At 41.4% G+C, this 24,937-nt stretch overlaps 2 protein-coding genes across 4 annotated transcripts; one reads left to right on the top strand and one right to left on the bottom strand.

Annotated features, from left to right (window-relative positions):
- The first annotated feature begins 124 nt into the window (after positions 1–124).
- On the top strand, positions 125–7,703 carry LOC310806473 (kynurenine--oxoglutarate transaminase 3-like). 2 transcript variants are annotated; one of them, XM_083672577.1, is made up of 14 exons: positions 125–625; positions 1,481–1,572; positions 1,653–1,717; positions 1,806–1,950; positions 2,260–2,409; positions 2,487–2,573; positions 2,692–2,817; positions 3,018–3,138; positions 3,264–3,340; positions 3,542–3,631; positions 3,897–4,083; positions 4,359–4,432; positions 4,670–4,756; positions 5,482–7,703. In XM_083672577.1, exons 2-14 carry the CDS (start codon positions 1,483–1,485, stop codon positions 5,545–5,547), a joined length of 1,365 nt encoding a protein of 454 aa, XP_083528703.1. In that variant the 5' UTR covers positions 125–625; positions 1,481–1,482; the 3' UTR covers positions 5,548–7,703. The 2 variants fall into 2 exon arrangements, with proteins under 2 accessions (XP_083528703.1, XP_083528704.1); XM_083672578.1 differs by lacking the exon at positions 125–625 and adding an exon at positions 1,136–1,234.
- Positions 7,704–9,366: 1,663 nt separating this feature from the next.
- Positions 9,367–23,424, bottom strand: pkn2b (protein kinase N2b). 2 transcript variants are annotated; one of them, XM_083671689.1, is made up of 22 exons: positions 23,083–23,424; positions 19,723–20,023; positions 17,699–17,859; positions 16,958–17,081; positions 16,646–16,797; positions 16,112–16,325; positions 15,617–15,784; positions 15,218–15,327; positions 13,708–13,851; positions 13,527–13,602; positions 13,225–13,402; positions 12,805–12,931; positions 12,390–12,523; positions 12,126–12,198; positions 11,922–12,013; positions 11,540–11,716; positions 11,233–11,295; positions 11,032–11,108; positions 10,761–10,903; positions 10,513–10,620; positions 10,303–10,383; positions 9,367–10,208 (listed from the first exon to the last, which is right to left on the bottom strand). In XM_083671689.1, the coding sequence occupies exons 1-22, from the start codon at positions 23,224–23,226 to the stop codon at positions 10,005–10,007; spliced, it is 3,051 nt and encodes a 1,016-aa protein (XP_083527815.1). In that variant the 5' UTR covers positions 23,227–23,424; the 3' UTR covers positions 9,367–10,004. The 2 variants fall into 2 exon arrangements, with proteins under 2 accessions (XP_083527815.1, XP_083527816.1); XM_083671690.1 differs by lacking the exon at positions 23,083–23,424 and adding an exon at positions 20,953–21,389.
- Between the last annotated feature and the right edge of the window lie 1,513 nt (positions 23,425–24,937).

Raw genomic sequence — 24,937 nt, 5'->3', positions numbered from 1 at the left:
CCTGCAACCTCAAAACGCCCCCTGGGGGGCGGTACCGCCCCCTTTGAGAAACACTGCTCTAAAGTAACGGGGTGTGTCGTCACTTCTGGGTCCACACAAATTTTCTCTGTCTGGATGAGGTTTACTCTCAAGCATGTACATTGCATTACATGCATTTATCGTCTGCATGTACTGAGATAAGCGACAACATAGATACACTTACACGTTTTTTATTGTATTTTTTTAACAATTATTTTAATTTTTATGTGGAGATCATTTTGTGGCTCTACCTTTAATGTAGGCGGGAAGTTAATAACATTTCATGTAAACATTGGCTGGAAGACTACCGACAATATTTGTCCATTCAGAATTCATTCATTCCGAACGCACATTCCGAAAGAACTGTTTATATGATGCCAAATTCAAGTGGCCTTTTGGACGTAATTGTTTATCTGTCCTAACATAATCAAAGTCGTTTATGACTTACGCAGTGGCCTTTTCTTCGCGTGTCCCACGGCACAAACGGCCAACCTGGTTTTCGGATTATTATTATTTGTTCTGCCAATTAGACAGACAAAAAAAAAAAATCATCCCACTCTTGATCAGTTGATCGAATAAAAACTGCTGGGAAAGAATTGTGCTACTGGTATGTATTTACCGATGAGGAATGGATGCAGAACCTTCGCATCACACGCTCGCCCTTTACGAAATTGTGCACGGTTATGGAAAGTGTTATGGCCAAGTTTACATGTCTAATATTAGCTAATATTCTTCTATCAAACGGTTTATCAAAGATATAACCAAGCATTCGGAAATACATTTCTTTCGGAAGAGTCACTCTATTCTGATTTAAGTGTTAACATGAGGGCGATTTATTCAGTACATTTGCTTAATTGGACTATTAACAGAATATTAGGCTGCATGTAAATGCAGTCACTGATTTTTGAATCGGTTACATCCCTGAATCTCAGAGTCTGATTTAGTGACACTATCTTTCAACTTGAGCAAAGCATTTTCGAGAAACTATTATGGGAGAAGTATGTTGGCGGTTAAGACTCTTCCGATTGGTCAGACTAAGGGGCAGGGATATTTTCTGTAGTGGAGAATCCGGCGTAGTCATGTTTTATGGTAATGTCGCCGAGCAAAAAAACAAAAATTGTAGTACTGTATCAGCTTTGCACACTGTTTAACTGTAACAAAAGGAGATTAGACTGGCTGGGATCAAGTTATTTCTTTGCACCACCGTTTTGCGTTGGTAAGATTAAAGATATCATTCCAGTGTGAAGACCTTAAATTATAAACTGCATGATGCGAGACTGAATTGATATTTGTCACAAAAAAAAACACTAACCCTATACTAGATGATCATGTCTTGGAAATGGTAATAGGCTTCGCCAAGTGTCAAAGGCAGATTGCCCTCTGCAGTACCCTTGATCAGGGATTGGTTTTGAATTGCACAATACTATTATGAAAAATACTATAAATCTGATCTGTTTTGCAGTAATGAACATCACACATCAAGCCCTCAGAAGCTACAGTTCTGCATGTCGTCTGATAACTATCAATTGCACCAGAAAGTTTTCATCCTCACAAGTAAGTTTGTTTACATTACACCTACTACCTTTTGACACACAACATTTTCCTGTCTTAATGTTGATTCCTCATTGTTTCAGCTTGTTATGGCATCATCACGGCATACAAATTCCAAAAGGATAGAGGGGCTGGATAAGAATGTTTGGTAAGTTGAGGTGGGAATATTGGAAAGTTGTCATGGACTATAGAGATAGTCACTGTACCTTCCATCTATCTTGTTGTCTTGATTTCAGGGTGGCCTTCTCCTCGGTGGCAGCCGACCCCTCAATTGTCAACCTGGGCCAAGGGTTCCCAGATATCCCTCCCCCAGCTTACATCAAGGAGGGCCTAGCCAATGCTGCATTAGTGGACAGGATGAACCAGTACACAAGAGGCTTTGTAAGACTGCTTGAATCATCCTCTTTTTATGCATATGATGTTTAATGATATACTTTGCCAGGCTCATCGCTGGAGACATTTATGGATTACTCTGGAACCATACTGTCCTTTAATGTGTTACAGTCTGGATCACTGTACATCTATCCTGTGGGTATTATGAATGTCACATACTGTTGTTTGAATGTTTTTAACACACTACTGTTCAGTTTACAGAACTGCTAAACCAAATAGGTGTTAGCATTAGACTTTCTCTGACCATGATGTTTTTTGATTGCCACTGATATTTGTATTCCTTTTAATTTCTAACAGGGTCATCCATCTCTGGTGAAGGCTCTCTCTCAGGTTTATGGTAAAGTCTATGGCCACCAGATTGATCCTTTCAACGAGATACTGGTCACAGTGGGGGGATATGGATCCCTGTTCAGTACCATGCAGGGCCTGGTGGAGGAGGGTGATGAGGTGAGGGATTTTCCGTTATTAGCTGGGTCATGCAGGACTTTTTCATAAAGACAAATGCTATTAATCTCTTTCTATAGGTCATAATTATCGAACCCTTTTTCGACTGCTATGTACCCATGGTTAAAATGGCAGGGGCCAAGCCTGTCTTGATACCATTACGACTTGTAAGTATACTTCTATTCAACATATTAGATCTTTCATCACATAAGTTATGAGCGATTGTTGGGAAGAGATTTCGTAATTGCTGGAGTCTCTATCTTGTCTCTCTTACAAACATCTCAGAAGTCCAATAAGAAGACCAACGTTTCAAGTGCTGACTGGGTTCTTGACCAAGATGAGCTTGCTAGTAAGTTCAACTCCAAGACCAAGGCCATCATCATCAACACTCCAAACAACCCAATTGGGAAGGTAAGTGCACAAAAGTTCTCATGAAGTAGTGAAATTGAGTGGTTACTTTCTAGCCCTCATGGCAGAGAAACAGTATCTCCTCTAATGTGATCCGTGGTGGTATTCCTTTACTATATACAACTCCTAACAACCCACCCAGAATAGAGGCAATAAAATACCTGATCACACTGCCTTGTTCATGGTTTTCTGTTTTACCACAGATATTCACAAGGGATGAGCTGCAGAAGATTGCTGACCTCTGCATCAAACATGACACACTGTGCTTCAGTGATGAGGTGTATGAATGGCTGATCTACAAGGGACACCAACACATCAAAATAGGTACATTCTCAGGTTTTTGCCTGTGAACATCATACTCTATGATGCAATTGATGTGTTTTGTGTTGTGCAATGGTTGCTTGCTTTTCCTTGGCCTAAGGGTACCTTCTCCTCTTTCTCTTGGACAGCCACTCTACCTGGCATGTGGGACAGAACCATCACCATCAGCAGTGCAGGGAAGACCTTTAGTGTCACTGGTTGGAAGGTAAGGGATCTCTATTGACATGTTAAAGTCTCAGCTATGGCTGATGAAAGGTTGACAATGTATCCTATTTTATGAAATTGATGCTTTGTATTTCATATTTGGTAGCTTTCTTGTAAACATGTTTTGTAGGTCATCAGTGTGACAACAATGCAATTGTTCTGCATATAAATGCCAATAATCAATTGCATTCTTTTGTGTCAGCTTGGCTGGTCTATAGGACCCGAGCACTTGATAAGACACCTTCAGACTGTCATGCAGAACACCTTGTATACCTGCCCGACACCTCTACAGGTAAGGCTTGCCAGTCATAGAAGCTGGATTTACTCTCCCTGAAGCCTATTCAAGATTCCAAACAGTGAAGATACAGTGGACAAAACCAGGGCCTTGATAAAAAAAATACTAACATTTTTTGTAGGGGAAAAAATCTATATGTAGATGTAGTAGTGGTGATCTCAATCATAATCACAGCACTTATAATACGTACAGCTTTCTTATTACCTCATTCAGAAGCAGGGTGCTTGTTTCAGCATTCAGCCTGTGGCCTGTGTTTCTGCAGGAGGCCGTAGCACAAGGCATGCTTCGGGACTATGAGGTCATGGGTCAGCCGGAGTGCTACTTCTCCTCACTGGCCATGGAGCTAGAAGGGAAGAGGGACCGAATGGCTGCCATCCTGCAGGCGGCTGGCATGTCCCCCATCATGCCAGAGGGAGGCTACTTCATGATCGTGGATGTGACTGCCCTCAGTGAGTTAACCACTGTTTTTCCTCATGAATACTGAATTCAAGGTGCAATGCCTCATAAGATCACTGTCTGCATATAACTGGTTTATTTGTCTTGGGCAACTAGTAGCTATTGATAGTTCCTCTCAGCATAAGATAACATGTAATACATGGAGGATCATAAGTGTTGCAGATTTATACAAGCCTTTAAGTGATTCTGATTTCTCACAAATCAAGAACTCCTGTTGATCGACTAATTACTAAACCATAGTGTTACCCTATATTTTCCTTCATGCTAGATAAGGACCTGTCACATATGGGAGATGATGAGACATATGACTACAAGTTTGTGAAGTGGATGATTAAGGAGAAGGTAAGTCGAATGAAGACCGGCAGATTGGTACTGGCTGTGGTAACCATCGGTCTTGAGAACATTTGAACACATATACAGAGTAACTGCTGTAAGTCTGTCAACATAGTAAGACCAGATATTACGAGATCCAGAGGGAGATTAATAGCCCTCATTTTAACTTACATAGTTAAAATGTTAGTCTGTTGCCATTAGTTGTTCGTCTACACTACAGTATTTGTTTTACTGTTTTTGTTATAGAAACTGGCAGCCATTCCAGTCACAGCATTCTGTGGAGATGCATCCAAGAAGCAGTTTGAGAAGTACATCCGCCTATGCTTCATCAAGGTAAACTCATAACTGTTAGTCGATGAGCTCTCAATATGTTGAGAGTGTGTTGCCACAGCCAATGTTTAAATGCTGGCTTTGGATTTGTGTCAGTAGAAGGTCATTCAAAGAAGATCACGGAGGGGGCTGAGACAGCTCAGTCAGGGGCTGAAGGTAGTGTTAGAGGGGTTAGTAAAAGGAGCAAAGGACAATAAGTGAGGTCTGGTCAGTGATCCAGGTAAAGAAAATCAATTTAATTCAGTTGGCGTACTGGGAGCTTCACATACACGATGTTCCGCTCAACTTAACAATACAAGCACTAACCTTTTATACTCCATTCTTACAAATGTCCTCCTTAAGAGAGGAATCATTATCAGCCTATCATGATTAAACACACAGTGCACATTTAGGTGAAAGTTACAGCACACAAACTTCAGGGCTGATTCCCCAAATACTGTATGACTGCTGCAACTAGGTGAATAGGTGAGCCCGGGGCTTCTGTCGTCACTTCTGTCGTCTACAACCCAGCAAAACAGGTTACATCTCTAAAGGAGTTTCTCTTCTTAAGACACTTAGTATGCTGTACTCAAAAGCACATATTATCACTCTCCACACTCTATAGGCTTGTTACCAAAGGTTAAAGTAGTTTATTTATGTTTGAATAGACTTTTACACAAAGAGGTGTCATGAAATAGGAATAGGAAAGCCTCAATTAATTTGTGGCTTTGTGTTTTTTCTCTCTGTAGCAAGACAGCACTCTTGATGCTGCAGAGGCTATCCTGAAGAACTGGAACAAAGATGGTCCTGTTTGATGCTGTAGTGTGCTTCAGGCTCCTTTTTCTCTGTCTACACACCAAGTATATTTTTAAGAATTATGGCACTGCCCCCATGAAACACTGCAAAATGGAATTGTACTGTAGATGCATTTGGTGGACACAGTCATTTAACATTGTTAATCTTTATTTTAAATTGTTTAATTTAAATCTTTATTTTTTTTCCTTCCTAACATAAGATTCTGTTTGTATGTTCGATGCACTGTATACTGTATGTCTAGTCACATTAAACTGTACACTTTATTAGGTACACCTTGCTAGTACCGGGTTGGACCCCCTTTTGCCTTCAGAACTGCCTTAATTCTTTGTGGCATAGATTCAACAAGGTGCTGGAAACATTCCTCAGAGATTTTGGTCCATATTGACATGATCGCATCACGCAGTTGCTGCAGATTTGTCGGCTACACATCCATGATGCGAATCTCCCGTTCCACCACATCCCAAAGGTGCTCTATTGGATTGAGATCTGGTGACTGTGGAGGCCATTGGAGTACAGTGAACTCATTGTCATGTTCAAGAAACCAGTTTGAGATGATGTGAGCTTTGTGACATGGCGCGTTATCCTGCTGGAAGTAGCCATCAGAAGATGGGTACACTGTGGTCATAAAGGGATGGACATGGTCAGCAACAATACTCAGGTAGGCAGTGGCGTTTAAACGATGCTGAATTGGTACTAAGGGGCCCAAAGTGTCCCAAGAAAATGTCCCCGACACCATTACACCACCACCACCAACCTTTGAGTTACTGTTGCCTTTCTATCATCTCGAACCAGTTTGGCCGTTCTCCTCTGACCTCTGGCATCAACAAGGCATTTTCGCCCAGAGAACTGCCGCTCACTGGATATTTTCTCTTTTTCGGACCATTCTCTGTAAACCCTAGAGATGGTTGTGTGTGAAAATCCCAGTAGATCAGCAGTTTCTGAAATACTCAGACCAGCCCGTCTGGCACCAACAACCATGCCACGTTCAAAGTCACTTAAATCACCTTTCTTCCCCATTCTGATGCTCGGTTTGAACTTCAGCAGGTCGTCTTGACCATGTCTACATGCCTAAATGCATTGAGTTGCTGCCATGCGATTGGCTGATGAGATATTTGCATTAACAAGCAGTTGAACAGGTGTACCTAATAAAGTGGTCGGCGAGTGTATGTACCCTGTCACATTATTGTCGAAATCCATTTGTCTGTGTGTTTAGTTGTGTGTACAAGTTTCTAACACTAGGGGTCAATATAGATACTCATTAGAAAACACTTGGTCATATTTTAAGTGTGCCCAAACTGAAAAGAGACCCATCGCAGTCATGCCATTTACAGTTCTGTTTCCTGTTAAGTTAGGCCTATGACAGGGGAAGACATGATTTTATATAAAAGCTAATAGGAAACATATGTAATCTGTTCATATATGGAGGTCTGGAATGTATATTGTACACGAAAGGAAGGTCAGTCTACAAAGATATTTACATGAGAGATCTGTATCATTTCAAAATGACCAATCTTCTGTGATCAGGACTGAACAATATATCTGCAGTATGATGAGAGACTGAGATGGTTATGATTTAAATAATGATCTGATGAGGATGCATCAACATTAAGAGGTTCCTTGTTGGCTTTGTGTAAACCATAACTTGTGTCTCAGGCAGCAGATACACTCAAGCATCTCAAAGTTTACACTGGAGCTGAAAGGACCCCCAGACTCTCCCGTCAACCCTCACCACCTAATTTCAGTCCTTTCTATCAGTTTATCTGTGTGGCACAAATTCCTGCCACCTCTCCTGTGTCTTCCTCCCTCCGGATAGAGGAGAGGCCTATCTTGAATGATCCCAGAAGGACCCACATAAAGGTGGAGAGTCCCACTGGCTTATTTCCGTGGCTTCCTTTTCCTCTTCCTGTCTAGAAATCTGTCCTGTGTCCTGAATTTCCCCTGGAGGCAGTTTGGCCTACATTTCCCTGCTGGTCGGTGAGGGGTCGGACGGCCAAAGTGAACTTACCCAACTGTCATTCTGGGCTAAATATTTGCTAAATAATAAAGACACCTCTTCTCCCCAATCAGGGCTGTAAACTATATTAGACTAAATGTATTCTGACTTTCTGATGAGAAATATATACATTAATCTGTGGTGCATTGAAAACCTTTGAGTTTGGAGCTTTTTAATGAGTAAATATTAATAAAACATGAAGAGTATGGTCGATCTGAATCTCTGATAATTTGTACGGATTCCTGTTTATAGGCTACTGTTACATACATGATGCTGAATTCACTAAATGTACTTAAATGTACTTAATCCACACCTCTGATGAATCAGTAGATTAATCAACTAATGAGAAAACATGTATAAATTAATTATTTCATTCGACAGGCAGTCCTAATCCTAATATCTATTGGGTAAGGGGAAATGGGCATTGTCCCTTACTAATTTCATTGTAAAATAAGCCTCAAATGTTTTGCAAACCCATACCCCTACCTAGCCTCTACTTTTATGTCTTTGATGAAACAGTTGTATGGAGATACCCTACACTCCTTTAACTGCCATAGATTTATGTTTCGCATGGCTTGTTTTTGGCCTGTCAAACACACCCTCTTAAGAGTCGACAGACCTGTTAGACAGGATGCACAGCCTCTTCCCTTTTTTCAGCAGTAGGAGTGTCATCCTGTCGCTCTTGTTGGGTTACCATAAAAAGATTATAAGAGTATACCTGTACACTAATCCCTTTTTGAGAGCAGATGTTTTTCAACACAAATCTGCCATACTCTAAAACCAATGAGGAAGCCTGTACACAACACACTTAAACTTATAAAAAAAAACATATAAATTGAATATCAAGTATTTCATGTTTATATGTGGTTGATCACTCTTCTTGAGCCTGCACTGTGTGAGTCAGTCCGTAGGGTAACACATCTGCTTTGGCTGAAACGTCAGGGTGGTTTGTCAGGTTTGACCAGTGAGACTGGTTCTGTTTTTCTGTGAGTGTTCATTATCAAGTCCCTGGGTGGCTACATGACCAGACTGAACCAACAGCCTCGCCCTAGCGTTATCCATCCTGTATGTTTGTGATGACAGATAAGAAGGGGACACCCCAACAAACTCTAATTGTATCCTCTCCCAAGTCACAGAAAGACAAAGACAGATTTTGCTTCAGTTATATGAAGAATGTATTTAATGAGTTGTGATGACGTTGAGATCAAATTTCCTCCAGAGCTAGCCACACAAAATAGTAATAACAGTTGTTTCAATTATCTAGCACAGACAAATCAGAAGACAATCTGGTTTAACTGACTGTTAATGGCCAAGCCCCAGAACATTTAAAACCTGTAAAACTGGAGTTCCCACACTGAATAGCTCAGTTGATACATCATGAACCATTTCTCACATTAACGGAACTGCTGGCAGTCCTTCCAAAGAGCCAGACTTTGAATGCCTTTATAAAATGACTACTAAAAATACAGCTTGCTTTGGCATGTCAGACGCCAACATATACAATTTGTTTTTATGAATATACATTTATACATTCCATTAGAGAAGTTCAGTATCGCTCTCAACATTGAGCTGCCCTCTTCATTTTCAGATACCTGTATCCAAACATCCTACAAAACATATGGCCATACTATACAGCAGATTCAAGATGCTAGTGTTCTTTTAAAAACAGTATAAAACTATAACTTCCTTTTTTTTCTCAATATTACAATACATGATGGATGTCATTGGGGATTACCATTAGGGAGGGTGAGAAAGATGAAACCATCTAAGAGTAAACATTAATTGGAGTAAACACCTGGAGATTTTACCAAATTCAAGTTCTCCAATCAATATATATTCTTGGCCAAGTGTTTTCGGTCAAATCCAAGTAGTTTGAGAAGAATCAACATTTGGCAACTGGCTTTGGTAGGTTTTCAGTGATGGTAACTGCTAAGAGCCCTTAATTTGTTACACCAAAGTGTTTAAGGCAGCATAAAATAAATACATAGATAAAAAGCTAGTACTCTGGTAAAACAGTTACAATGGAGATACTGACTGCAACAAGTTTCTTATAATTCATATTTTGTAAGCCAGAGTTTCATAAAGTGATAGGCACAATTTACGCCATCAACTTGATTCATCATTTTATCCATGTTTTGCTCAGAAAATGGGTAAAAGAGCTGACATGGATCTAGATGAGCAGAGAAATCAAGTTATATGGTCTATTTAAAATATCATCCCAGTGCTCCGACAAGACAAAATAGATACCAGAGGAGGCTACCTTAATCTGTCTAAAATTTACAGTTAAAAAGACTACAGTTTTTGAAGAAAAAAAAATAACTTCATAAAAATGCCAATCCCTTACATGGCACAGACAGCAACAAAGTGCAACCAAAGGGAGTAGTGTGTTGTTGCAGCTGCTGGCCTCTGTTGCTGTGTTGCAGTTCACAGTGTTGGGAGGGTAAAGTGTTGTGTAGCAGGAGGCTAACACCAGTCAGCGATATAGTCAAAGTCACCAAACATTTCCTGTTCCCTCTCTTTCAGGACCCTGGGCTCCCGGGGAGGAGTCAGGATTGGTGCTTCTGAGGTGAACTCGTCATCAAAGTTGCTGACATCCTCCCTGCCCTTGATGATGGGAAGAAAAGGTGGCCGCACCTTCTTGGCCAGCAGACCTTCCCAGTCCATGTTCTGACAAGGAAATACATGAGACAATAGATCATTAAGAGAGATACAATAACCTTTCACTGATTGATATTGCAATTATAAATACATGGGGACCTACTCTGAAGAAGGGATGTTTTTTCACTTCCTCTGCGTCTCGCTCTCCTGCCCCAAGGCGTCTCTCTGGATTTCTTCTCAAAAGCTGGGGATTAGAAGAGCTGAATAAGTTCCAAAGGATATGCATTCAAATTATGTTCCATAGTCTTTACAAGCTAATAGACGAAAATACATTCCGAGGTGCAAATCAAGCTATTTTCACAGCAAACCGCACCCTTCTCATGATGGAGATAGCTTCTGTAGAGAGGAATCTTGGGTAGCGAACTTCATCATTTACGATGCTGTCGAACACCTCCTCTTCATCATCTCCAGGGAATGGGGACTGTGGTCACAAGAACACAAACAGACAACATTGCTATGACAGGTTTAATCAAATTCAAGCCACACACTGAGTGGGGACAGAGAATAATTTGGGCAGTATCTTTCAAAGACAGAGGAAAGGTGCTAATGCTAACCACTCACCTCCCCCACCAGCATCTCAAAGATGAGCACACCAAGGCCCCACCAGTCCACTGCACGTGTGTATGACGTCTCTGTCAGCACTTCAGGGGCCAGGAACTCTGGTGTGCCACAGAATGTACTGGTACGGTCCCTGAACCCCATATCTACAGGAGACAGAACATTAACCATACACAGACAGACAATAGGGTAAGTTATTAGAGACACAGAGCTTCACTTGTGTTGGAGTACATCCATAGTGCCTAAAACAAAATTAAACAGTTTCTTCACCCACCTTCTTTACAAAGACCAAAGTCTGCGATCTTCACATAGCCCTCTGTGTCTAGCAACAAATTATCCAGCTTCAGGTCTCTGGAGAGGACATTCAGAGAATGTTAAAGGGACACGTTAGTGAATACTGTATCTTTGTACCAGAATCAACAATCTACCATGGTAACACAGGGAGCTGTCAGGAGCTCTGAATGTGTGAGCATACCTGTACACTATTTTATGGTCATGAAGGTACTGTAGTCCCAAAACCACACACGCAGCATAGAAACTGATGGAGAGAGGAAATTAAACAGTCACAGAAATATGCAGCACAAGAATAAAATAATCACATTTCCAAGATCGAAAGAATTCCAAAAGCACTGTACGTACAACAAAAATAAAACAAATATCCATTTGCCTAAACAAACACAGCCTACAAACCCAAATAACAATAACAGATCCTTTTTTAGGAATTACTCCATTGCTTTGCTATGAAATTCGACATGAGGATGAGAAAAGATGTAGACACTCACACGGCCCGCGTCTCATTAAATACATCTGCATGTATGTGCATCATGAGGTCTCCACCTGCCGCATACTCCATGACAAAGCACACATGTTCCTTGGTCTGAAAGCAGGCAAAGAGGTTGACCAGGAACGGATGGCGGACACTGTTCACCGTCTCGAAGATCCTTTTCTCACACATGAGGCTGAGGGCAGGACAGTGGACAATCATTTAAACACAACTACTCTACTACTAAAAACACCACAAATGAAATCATAGTCATATTTCCAAGTTATCGTTTGACTTCCCAATTTCTAAGCACTTTCAGTGCTTCAGGGACCACCTACATTGAATTAAAGGCATAAGTGGGCCTATGCAGTTGGAAATGGACTTAACGTGACTGCACCTACCTGTCCACCTCATCACGTGCTACAATGTCCCCTTTCTTCAAGGCTTTGATGGCAAACATTTCACCAGTGCTTTTGTATTCAGCCAGTAGCACCTGTTGATCAGAGAGGAGAGATTGGTTCTTGTGAGCAGATGAAGTCAATGGAAACTTGCTATAGCTGTTCACAGTGAAGTAAGAATATGTGTAAGGTTCAGCCTGCGCTTACCTTTCCAAAGTGTCCTCGGCCCAGAACTGCCACACATTTAAAGTCTTTGAGATTGAACTGGAACTCCTCTTCCCTAAATCCAGAGAAAATGTCTGTTCAGTAACCATACAACTAGGTACTCTATATGACCTAATGAATTCCATATTAGTCATGCCAATCACCTCAAAGTTACGACCAAGACTTCTTAAGGATAGGAAAACATCTTAAGGAGAGAGAGATTGTGATGATTGTCCCTAACAAGACATTATCGGGAGAGTGAGATACCTTGTTTCTGTTTCAGTCTGTTGGACAGCTATCAGCTCATGGTCTGACTGCTGCTCCACAAGGCTGTTGAGATCTGGTTTGACCCCCATGCTGTTCCTGCTGTCATTCAGGAAGTCAAATGTACTCAAGGCATCCTGGGGAAAAATACAAAACAAGTTTAAAGAAAGAAACTCTAAAGTTTATAGAACATGTACAGGCAGTACTTCATATTTACAATTGAATAATTTATCAAACACTCTTCTCAACATTAAGTGCACTCAAATGAGAGGCCTGTAAAAACAGCAAGCATAAAGTAACAATTGTCAGTAAAACTCTGATATACTGTAGGCGTTAAAATCTGTCTCCATTGTAAACAACAGCAAAATCATGCCTTCAAATCTGGTGATGGCATAAAATGGGTTGCATTTATATCTACCTGCACTTCTTGTCCATCTCCAATTTTGTTTTCCAATATGGGCCCTCCAAACTCCAAAGCCATAGCGTGGCGCTTTGAGTAATGGCTAAGCTCTTTCTCAAAGTCCAATGTGGTCACCGTAGGGTCACTGAGGAGAGAGGGATTTCAGGAGGAGATTGACAACATGCAGCTTTCATTTATTGCAACTTCTATAAACATTAAAAGGGGCAATCTGGGATTGGTACATCCATTTTATGACTTTTAAATTAATTATATATAACCATTGATTCTTGAAGAACAAAATCACAAGCTTAGTTCAATTGTCTTACCCCATCAGAACCCAAAATATAAGTTGTTTTACTGTATTGATGTAAACATTGTAAGTATGACTGAGAGGGTGGATGTGTGTGTGTGTGTGTGTGTGTGTGTGTGTGTGTGTACCTGGGGGAGGACATCTGGGTGACAGACTCAGGTCCAGTGTCAGGACCGTGCTCTGAGGCTAGCTCTGGGGGGACCTGAGGGCTGAAGGAGTTGTTGACAGAGGGGATGGCTCTCCTCACCAGTCGACCCCAGGTGGCTATGTTGATGTTCATCTGAGGAGCACGCAGGAATGTCTTACCTGGGCCACAGCAGGAGAGATGGTCACACACCACAGGCTATGTTAGTTATGTATACTGAATATGACAAACAAAGCTGAGATGTTATACAATCTGTAAAAACAAATACAATTGTGCTATAAAGACCTTGCTGTTTCGAGAAGATTTTTTTTTGCCTTTGGAGTCTCGGTCTCCTCTCAATAACTGGGTTGAAAAATGTAACCTGAGGAAAAAAATATAATAAGCACAGTAATTAACAAAACAGCATGAAGATGTTTTTGCAGGATTGAATGAAAACCTGACTGTGTGTTGGGGAAGTGGTAAGTACCTCTGCGAACAGGGTGCCCTGTGGCTCCAGGTAGAGGCACATGCCATGGCGTTGGTTGTCCAGGAAGTCCTCCAAACGTAAGAACTTGACAGCACACAGGGATCTCCAGTCCCTCCAGTAGACAGAGATCTCCAGCTCACGTGACTGTAGGAGACACACACCATGTCTCCATTAATAAGGCAAAACAGCAATCACTTACTTGAATAAAGCATTAATGTCAAAATGTCAAAAGCAAAAGAGGTATAAAATAGTATACGTTTGTTTTACTAACACTGTAAATTCACATGAAGCAAATAAAAGCTTCTGTAGCTTTACAATCTAAACACCACCAATAGGCGGTGGTTAGAAAAGCTGTATCTGTGGGGGAGGAGGAGCCAGTTTTTTCATATACGCTACTTTTTTTTTTTTTGTTGGCAATGTCAATTCTTGTACATTTTTTAAAACAACTTTAAACACGTTTTGTAGTTCATCAGGCAAATGGGGGGCATTACTAAATAGTAAACCAATCCAAAACTTGTGTTCCCGTCTCGTGACCTTGAGTCTGCCAATCAGGTTCTTTCCGACTGAGAGACAAGGAAGTAAACAGACACAGCGCAGAGAGACAAACCTTCGCTCAGCATATCACCATAACCATCATGAACTAATAAGTAAGTACAAAGTACTAAGATATAAATGCTGAGCAGAGAGATCATTAAAAGATACCTTATTAGGAATATGTACCCAAATTAGAGATGCCAACAAATGTTGTAGGCTTTCTATAAATAATTTAGACTCAAATACAAAAAAGCAGCTCATCCCTCACCAGGGATCGATGAACTTCACAATTTTGGGGTCCATGCCCTACAAGTAAGTTATGTCTGACTAAAACCAGACTCCTGAGCTGCAGGGGAAACTAAGAGGCGACTTAGTGACAGCCGTCCCTGGCATTCAGTGCTAGTTGCACAACTCCAGATTAGCAAGCAGCCCTCACGTTGCCTTGAGTGCTAATCGTTCAATGTAGGGAACAGCACACATCAAAGGTCAAGAGTAAGGTAAAGGATGCAACATGAGCACCCCTTTATTTGCAATGGGCTTTGAAAGTCATAGCAGATTTCAATACTTCTTAACTAAAATAACAATTAATAACAATACTTCTTTTCATGACAGCTGATAGCATCATGTTATGGCATTGTATCTGAAAGGGTATAACCTTTAAGAAGGAAACTCCCAGTGACCTACTTAGGCAAGCTCAGGTAGCTTAAAGAGTGATAGTAATCCAAATTAGCTAGAAGAATGTTGACAGTGGTAAACAATCCTTATGTGTTAAGTGGGATCTGTTGTTAGCTTTCATAATCACATTTCACCCACTATTGAAAGTTCATTGAAGAGGTTGATTGTGGGTTGTCGTGTACACTAGCATGTGAGAGCGCAGATGTGTGTGGTCGACGGTGGAAAAGTAGTGCTTGTGTGTAAGAGAATACATTTCGGAACTAGGGTGTGCGTGTGTTAGTGTGTGTGTGATTAAGATTACCCTGTCCAGTTCTAGTGTAAACTTCTGGTCCCAGGACTGGTTACTGACTGGCCTCCAGCTCGTCTGTCCCACTACAGTGTTGTCCAGCTTCAGCACGGCACTGATCTCATCTGTGGAGAGAGAAAAGTCTTATTTATCTGAACTGGTCATAACTCTGAAAACAGCCTGCTGAGATTCCTGTCACTGCTGGTAAAGCACTGGCAGGGAGGCTTCTATCACAGACATGGATACACTACACTCAAGAGAGTGGGTGGTGGAGAGACGGAGAAAACGTGTTGAAAAATGTTGAAATATCAGAACTGTGTGTGGCTAAAAAGAGATACGCTGTAAATCACATCTGGTGAAAGTTTAGCATGTTATGCCATGAAGACAAAACATACACAAGGACCAACACTTAACTGGACAAGTCGTCGGTTCTGGCTCCTTTGTTTTTGTTGGCCCTGCTCATGAAGGAAGAGCGGTTCTCACTGGGGCTCCAGCCAGGGAGGGAGGCGGAGGAGGTCTTACAGCGCCCTGGGACACTCTCTAGCAGGTCCTGACAGCCCATGAGCCTCACATCCAACGTTCCTGTAACACACACAACAAATGGAGTCAGGACCAGGACCTTCAGTCATGTGAGCTGTTGACTGGAAGGTCATATCTAAGGTACCTACCACTGCTGTTGTGTCCTTAACCCCAAGGCACTTAACCCCTAACTGGTCCAGGTGCGCTGACTATGGCTGACCCTGAGCTCTGAGCTCTAATCTCCCTGGGGGTGTACACATGTGTTGTCTCTGAATGTTATCACATTCCAACCGATTGATTGCATGGCAAATAAAGCATTGTTTGTGTATTTGTGTGTCCTAGGCATGAGTGATAAGAATAACATTATGGGGGGTTAAAGGAGGATCTTACCTGTCAGTGCAGCAGGCTTGGCCACTGTGCTGTACTGGTTTTGTGTATAGATCATGCTCTGTCGCGGGCTCAGAGGTGGGGACACCACCATGGCCAGCTCCTCCATGATGAGCACGCTCTTGGGGTGGTTTTTAGGGAGTTCACTGAGTCTCTGCTCCAGGGAGAATTTCAGAAGGTCCAACTTCTGACTGGACTCATTAAACCGGGCCTGAGCCTAGAAGATAAAGAACAAAGACAGGTCAACCCTAAAACATATTCTGACATAATAATACACTAGCTCAAGAGATAACTTAGACAACCCTGCGTGCTCTTAATCACATTCTACACTGACATATGATTGCAGCCTTTTGTTAGCCTGAGACTGAAATGTCCTTACTGCAACACACCATGAGCAAGGCCAACAATCAATGGACCTGCAACATGTTATTCTCCATCACTATGAGGACTTAGTAGGCTATAATACTGTACCCTGTGCTACTGTAGGTATGGAGTCTAAAAAGTCCATAGTGTAGTTATGTAAAGAGCTGGCCTCACCTCAGAGTGGGCCTTCTTCTCCGTCACCTTGCCAGAACCAAGCAGTTTCATAACGTTTTTGGCACCCTCTGCAACAGCAGACTCTATCCGGAGGTGATGCCGTAGCTCCTCTAGCCGCAAGTCCAGAGGGCTGACAATGGGCTTCACAGAGACTGTGGGGTGATAGTCAAACTAGTTACAAGCTAAGTACATCAAACTTTCTACTGATATAGTATATACATAAATAGCTCACATTGTCAAAATTGTTAAAATGGGCAGATCTTTACAAAGAGAAATGAATGCAAGTGAGAGAGAGATGTGTCTAACCCATACCATCATTATTCTCATAGTTCACATCGTTGCTTTGGCTAGATTTGAGAATCTGCATCCTGATGAACTCTATCTTTGTCTTGCTGTCCTGAAGCATCTGTTGGGCAGTCGCTAGCAGCTTTCGATCCTGCAGACGTAGGGAGAAAGAACATGCAGACTTTACCACTGTACACATGACCTAAAGTACAGCAGGTACATGGTACTTGTACTACAACATTCCCCATTACTCTTTTATAGAGAAATAGACAAGGTTACAACAAAGCAAAGTTTGAAGCATGGTCAACACTCTAACACAGAGAAGTGGCTCTAATGAATATAAACCTAAGTAAAGCAACATTTGAACAGGAAGCTAACTATATGAGGGAGAGAATATTGTAGCTTCCTATCACATTTACTCCTTATGGCCAAAGCTGTGTAGTAGCTGTGCAGGTGATTGATAAAGACATTCCTTTTAGGCTTCTAATATTGGCGCCGAGGCTGGTCTCAGACTATAGCTCACTCGTTTCCCATGCTCCTCAGAATCATCCATTGAGTGTTAGAGTAAGTAGATGCTTGGTTTTATCCCCCCCAACACAGATTGGTATATAAAAAAATCCTATAACTTAGTTTAACTGTATTGGTTTTAGAGCATTCAGGCATTCCATGACAACCCAAATGCCTGGCATCCAAAAGCCATACCCTAACACACACACGTGCGCACAAACACACACACACACACACACACAGTGGGTGGGGTAGAGCTACCTTTGAGGATCCGTTGGAGTACATCTGGATCATATTTTCAGCTCCTTGTTTCACTTTCAGCTCAATGTCATTCTGTTTCTTCAGGGCTGCTAATCTGCTGTTATTTGCGCACATCCGTGACACGCTGCTGGGGGTGTCTGGCGTGACCGGGTACTCTGAAACTACACAAACACAATAACAGGGTACAAACAAAGGTGAATAAAGAAATAACAAAAGACACAACTTTATTCCACAGGAGACACATTAAATATGTTCAAAATCCTTTTGTAGGGTTGTCATTCATGCCCACCACATAAACAGAGGGTAGCAAATGTGATAACGGGTTAGCCAAGTGATAAATTGTTTCATTTGGAGGAGTTGAGTAATATACTGTAGTTGATTGTCAATTTGACATAATGGAACATTACGTTCAGGCTTGTGCAGACAAGCTCTGTGTCATCAACAAACATAACAGGTTTCTGTGAGACTTTCCCAGGTGAAATGGAAAGTGTAGCACACAGTTGCATAAACAGAGAAACAATGAAACAGACTTGAGTGAATCACAAACCTAGGTACACATAAAAAGGGACATATGAAAAACAAACACTTTCTCTTTGGATCCTCAAGTGACCTCAGCCTCATCTAGTCATATTTGGCTAAATAAATACAACATATCCATACACTATATATGCCCAGATACCAAATCCTTTGCTCCTTTCCAGATTCCCTACAATGAAAAGCTCTCATAAAATACATTAGATATCATCCTCTCAGAGCCTCTGAGTACAAAACACACCCAATCCCTTTCATTCATTAATTTCCAGCCATGAGGTAAAGGTACCAGAGGAAGTGTTTGTGTTAAAAGGCCTCAGGTCTTTCAGATGTTACCTTCGGCAAAACAAGAGCAAATGAGACAGACTACACTCTCTTATGCGGAAAAGTAATGAGCTACTACCGCCAATCTAACTCAAGATATACAGTAAATTGCACAGTGTGTATGGAGAGCCAGTGTCTGTGCAATACACTTCAAGTCATAGGAGAGACTATGCTTCAGACTGTGTATACACTATATCAATCAGTCAATCATAACTCAGATTTGCGAGCTGAAAATGTAGCTATTTTCTTGATCTTCAAAAGACCTCCCTGAAATCTAAACACTTCCAACTTCCTGCCTGTAATCTGTAGGGGACAGCTCAAAAAGATGACAAAGACAAAAGATTAGGTTATTTTATCATCAACAAACAAGGGATGTTTGCTTGGTTGGGTCAAGGTTTTTCCTGCGGGAGGGCAACGGGCAATACAGTTCGACATAGGCTACAACATTAAGACAGTTTGTTTCTTATGCAATGATGATTGGGCTGGAGGAAGTTGGAGTTTAGGAGGGCTATATGTCCATGAGCAAAGTTTTTATCCAGACAAAATCCTGCATAGTCTGACTGTGTTAGAGATGGTGGGAAGGGATGTCTCATGTCTGCCTCATAAACAGTCCCCCCTGTCTTTATTCCCCCTCATTCTGTGAAAGGGTGCCTGCAAACAGCTTGCTCATTCTACCTATGTACTAGACACATGCACTTCCAAAGCAAAAATCCTCCCTGTGTGATACCATCGCCTTCCTAGAAAACACAGGTGAACATGCACTCATACACTTAAGTGAGTAAACACTGGGCAGTAGTCATTCACAAAGGCTTATGTGTGGATGGAAACACACAAAACCTTGACAGCATTGAGTAAATCGTGCTATATGGATACATGGGTATGTACACCACATATAAACGAAGTAACAAACTAACCAACTAACGAGCACAGATATGTATGTAGCTCTTGTGGGGCTTTTAGGGGTAAATCCAGCATATGCTCATTTATTCTAGCAGACTTCAGCCTTCCCTTCATTAGTGGGTGTTGAGTATTGATGCAAGTACCCTCAGCTTCATAGATGTGTGAATTAAACAATGCCAGAGTTTCTGTGCAGTTTAATGTCCACTCAAACAGGGTTGAGATTACATGGATAAAATGTTTCCCTTTCTCACACATGACCACCACCATACCTAGGAGTTCCTCTGGGTCCTTCACCACAATGTGGGCATTGAGTTCCTGCAGCTCCTGATGCAGCTCCTCCACCTTCTTGTTGGACTTCTTTAGCATGTTGTCCACATAGGCCAAACTCTTCTTGTCAGTGGTGACTTTGCGGAGGTTCTCTGCCCCCTCCTTGATTTTCAGCTCCTTGCGGATCTCCCTTTTAATCTGGTCTTTAATCTCCTCCAGTTTCTGTTGCACCATGGTGTCTGACAGATCCAGGTTCTGACCCAGTCCCAGCCGTTCCGACACCATGTTCCCCCTGGCCTCTACCTGGAAAACACAACAACAACAAATTAAGTAAGCAACATTCAGATAAACATGTGACAGGTTAGTTCTATCTGTCTTTCTAATTTAAAAACAAACACACACTCCACCAATAGAGTGGTCACCTGTGTCTCTCCCCTTGGCTGGTTCTCTGGCAGTACCTACTGTCTTACTGACGCTGCTGTTATGTAATGGGATAAAGTGAAAGCTAATCAGTGGCTGGGGAGGCACAGGGCCTCTCAATGGTGCTACTATACGCTGACCTCAAAACACAACAGCTAACCTTAACAAAAGCCCAATGGCCAGACAATACAAAGGAATGCCAGAGTACACGTCACTGCCAAAGGGCACACCACACTGGACAGGGGGCCTCATAGGCCTAGTGCACTGTTGCACATCGCCCACAGTATTGCTCACAGCAATTTAAGGATTAGTGTCAAGCATTTCCTGAAACCATCAAGCAAAAAGTAGTTGTACATCAGGTTTCTAGACATACTGTACCTAGGAGAAAGCACCATCTATTTCACTGGTTGTAAATACTAACAGCTAATGCTATTTTATATGAGAGCATTGTGTTTTGAATCCATAAACTGATCAAAATCTTTTCAGATGTTCTGCATTCAAGGAGCAAGTTTGAATTGAGGATTTCAACATTCCCTCGAGTGAAGTCAACATTCCCTGAGGTGAAACCAAGGTTCAGATTAGAACATAGCCTTGTATTTTCACCTCTACTTGGATAGCAAAATTCACACAAACATATGGTTTCCTTGAACTGAGGCTAACCCACTAACTAAATGCATGGACACTAAACATGATTTATTACCAGACTGCAAACGTAGAGTTTTACGTCTCCCATTAAAATAACTGTATCCCTCATGCTCTGCGGACAGAAAAATACAATAAAACAACTATAATGCAGGGAATGCTGTCCTTACCATGACATCCAGCCCAGACTGATTTACAGATCCAAGCATTTTTGAAGTACAGACCTCCCCCTCCTTTTTTGTGTCCAAAACCAGTTCACAACTCAATGTAGAGACAGAAAGATCCACTGTCATGAAGCACAACCATTTTGATACAGGAGCAAATGTCTATAACACATTAGTCAGTCAGTCCTGCTCTTTGTTTTCTCTCTGGCTGCTCCTTGGACATCAGAAGAGCTGATAAGCAGTTTGGTGAGGACAAATCCCGTTAAGCCTCATACTGGATAAGATCCCACTGATGCAAGCAGACAAGTTAAGTATCAGTTACAGGGTAGGTGGATCTTAAAATAAAATGTAACTGCACCATAGAATTCAGACACATTACATAGCTGTCAAAGGTCAGGTCACAGTCACAGCAGTAAGGAAGTACACTGGTTGCAAAGACAAACACTAAACAAAAACACAAATGCCTCCATTAAGCCTATGGGCATGCATGGAAAATGCCTCAAACCGAAATGGATTTGGAAATCTAGTTTCGGGTATACCTCCCTAAAACAGGCTGCTCCAGCCCCACCCTCAAACACTGACTGGCTGAAGGACAAATCTACACAGAGAGCCAAACGGCAGCCTTATTGCATAACTCACTAATTCTCGCGTTGGGATAGCAGGTGGCCACGTGCCCTTAAAAACACGAGCTACAGAGGAATGACCATCAGAGCAGAGCAAGAACTATTTGATCATATAATTTCGGAATTATGATATGACTGTAAAACAAAGTCTCAAACTCACATCTGACTAGTCCCAATCTCTCCCTTATGGTAACTAATGGGTGTAAGTAGGCTTATTCCCGGTAACAGTATGTGTAGTAATGCTGTAATTACTCCTGTGAATAGAAAATCGTTTGTTAGTCTGTATTACAATAGTCTGCATTGTTATGGTGTAAAGCAGAATTTGTTATTTAACAGCTTTTGGACTGTTCCTTAATCCACTTGTGCAATAACAAAACTGCTCAACTACTATGCAATTACAAACCAATAACTACATGTAGTGTGTTGGTGTTGTTACTGGATTAATCACAGCATGACTACCTATGTCAATATTATTACACAGGCAGTGTTACTGTACCCCAATCCTATAAGAGTAGATCTTTTCATAATTGATGAAAATATCATAGCAAATGTGACCCTTTTGAAAATCCCTATTTCATATGACACAATATGTCATTTGAATATAGACTCATAAAGCACAGGGTATGACCCCAAACTGTTGCACAGGACACCAGGGGCATCATGTGGGACTCTCTTGGGTGTCTTGTTCTGCTATATTGGGAACACTGGAGAATACTTGTCTTGGAAATCAAAGTAAGAAACACAAAACATTTCCATGTGTTAAGGGACAAGTAGTCCATACAGTAACTGCCCTTATAATGTGATAGGTTAGAGGAACTTATGCCAACTAATAGATAGTGACAGGACTTTTCCATTGTCAGTGAGAGTGGCCACTGAGTTTTCCCTTGCAATGTTTGGGCAGTTAATGACTAAAAGACACTATTCACCCCTTTATTGTCTGAAATAAACAGGCATGCCACCTGCAGTCTACTGGGACTATAGGTGGCCTTGTTGGGGTAGGCCTAGGCATATTGGTTACACATTCATCAAAACAAGCAAGACAGATCCTCCCATCAGTGGGTGCTGACTCTCGACAATGATCCTGTTCCCCAGTCCCCACTAAGCAACCCAACGCAGAAAGGTGGGACGGTAGCCAGATCAAATGTTGTAACATGAATTTCATTCAACAAGACGTTTGCACTCATATGACTATCTTTACTGACAACAAGGCAAGAAGATCAAGATGTAACCTATCCGACACATGTCTCTTCCTCTGAGGAAACAATAAAAGTGTGTCTATGGAGCTAGTTTTCCATGTTCGGTGTTGCACTGTAAGCAATTGTTGGTACAGAGTAACAACTTCCCAGACCCTGTCCAAGTTAACCCTTTATCAGCATTTCAAGAAGTCAGTCTGTTTTATCAACATAATGACAAGCTGAAAAAACATAACTTAAACTACCGGTTAGATATAACTTGCAAACTATTGTTTAAACAATAAGGTAATATAATTTATTGTAGTTGAAGAGACTTTTACCTGTTGGGAATCGGCCGCCATCTTGGCTCTCAACTTTGAATCAGGCTCTGGAGAGAGGATATGAGACGAGTCATGTGAAGAAACACAATTCCTCCCGTAGGTATGTCCTGTATTTTCCTGCTTCCTCGATAGAGACGAAATCATTAATGATGCAACTTTCCCATGATATGTATGGAAATGTCCAGTTTTACATGATTTAACTTTCCTGAAACAATGTCAATGTTAGATTATAACTGATAAAATAATAGGAGCGAATATCAGTTGCGAGTGCAATGTCCACGACACATGCTGTTCTGCAGCGAATTCAAAACTTTACAGTCCCGCACGCTCTTTCTCTACTCAAGACTCAAATCATAAGCACTTCCAGTCATGTGATCAGGAACAAGCACGCCGTGGACACATTTCCCATGAAGAGTATTTCACACTGTGCTGGCACTCCCCCCCCTCTCTCTCTCTCTGTGTGATGTTTGTTTGCAAATGAGTGGTGTTTGTTTGTGGACAATAAATTATATTTGTGCTTTGTAGTTTTGTTTATGGATCATGGTACTCATTTGTTAGTTTCACTCCTTTTATTTACAATAGTATTGTCAGTAATCTATCTCCATATGTCTCTAAAAACTGTGAGCCTCGATCTCACGACTCTCGTAAATCTCAAGCAGCCGAAATTTCTAAAGTACAACAGATTTTATCCCCATCATGGAATAGGTATTGAAAGGCCGGAAGGTCGGAAACTGCTCCAAATTGATCTTTTCAAACACGCTCATTATTTGTTCTCATTGCCCCAGGAAATGTGTGGGATGGATGTCCCCGAGTGAGTGTGAAGCCGCCATGAAAACGAGACAACAACCTGTGTGTGTATGATATTTTTTGATGTAAGCAGTGGATATTCAAATAGAATGTGTATGGATGTATTATTTGCTCAAATAGAGGTGAACTAGAAAATAATATAATAAACGATTATATAATATACGATTGGAAGAAATTAAGAATGTATTTTGAAGTTGTAACCTGATCAGGGTCGGGGTCAATTTAATTTAATTCAAGAAGTGAATTGAAAATACAATTCAAAATCTCTTTCATATTGGCAAGATTATTTTTATATGGATGCACAATATTTGTTTCGGTTGCTGATAAGAATTTTCTGGATTGTATTTGTAGCCTTTGCTCTAGTGCCTGTGTTGTGAGGCCAAGACGGCTGCCCTGTCCATCCATTTGCATCACTCCCAGAACAATTGAGAGTGTTAGGGCTGATACAATAAGTGCAGATGGTCTATATGTGTTGCATTCCTCCCGTTATAGAATATGGGGCTTTTAAGGAGAGCCTGAGAATTCACTTTACCCAATGTACTGTATCAAGGCCCAAAATGTGGGAGCAAATGCAGCTGCTGTGCATTCACTATTAACCACACATCATCTATCAGGGAAGTGAATTTGGTTGGCACCGCTGGAGCAAGGCCCTGTTTGTAAAACCCCAACAACCACCATTGTTGTTTTTCTCACAACTCCTCTGAGATATAGGCCAGAAACCTCCTGTTGTAGAACTGCTTCCTGCAATAGACCATGAGTTGCTGTATCAAACATAATAATCTAATGCAGCTTTGTAATATAGGTCACACATTCATAAATTCAATTTAATTTATGATATTTTTTGATATTCCATTGTAATACGCTGTCCGACTTGTAATACGCTGTCTGACTGTCTTGGCATTAGGGTTATGGTTGGGGTCTGTGTTAGGGTTACTGTTGTAAGCACAGTGTAGGTAGTAATTAGTAATTACAATTTGTGTTACACTGTACCGAATTGGATGCCCATATGGCCTGAATAGTCTCCTTTGTTTTCGTAGATCATTATCGC

The sequence above is a fragment of the Argentina silus genome (genome assembly GCF_951799395.1).
Source record: "Argentina silus genome assembly, chromosome: 6".
Lineage (NCBI taxonomy): Eukaryota > Metazoa > Chordata > Actinopteri > Argentiniformes > Argentinidae > Argentina > Argentina silus.
The sequence above is the reverse complement of the archived record's forward strand: the minus strand, read 5'-3'. Positions and strand labels throughout refer to the sequence as shown.

What these genes read in the sequence shown, in the direction of transcription:
- pkn2b (XM_083671689.1), bottom strand. Translation starts at nt 23,226, where the DNA reads ATGATTTCGTCTCTATCGAGGAAGCAGGAAAATACAGGACATACCTAC. An exon ending in GGACCCAGAGGAACTCCTAG is followed by an intron (nt 17,860 to 19,722) that starts GTATGGTGGTGG and finishes GTGTTTGTGTAG; the next exon opens with TTTCAGAGTACCCGGTCACG. An exon ending in AGAAGAAGGCCCACTCTGAG is followed by an intron (nt 16,326 to 16,645) that starts GTGAGGCCAGCT and finishes TTTATCTTCTAG; the next exon opens with GCTCAGGCCCGGTTTAATGA.
- LOC310806473 (XM_083672577.1), top strand. Translation starts at nt 1,483, where the DNA reads ATGAACATCACACATCAAGCCCTCAGAAGCTACAGTTCTGCATGTCGT. An exon ending in TCTTGATACCATTACGACTT is followed by an intron (nt 2,574 to 2,691) that starts GTAAGTATACTT and finishes CAAACATCTCAG; the next exon opens with AAGTCCAATAAGAAGACCAA. An exon ending in TCCGCCTATGCTTCATCAAG is followed by an intron (nt 4,757 to 5,481) that starts GTAAACTCATAA and finishes TTCTCTCTGTAG; the next exon opens with CAAGACAGCACTCTTGATGC.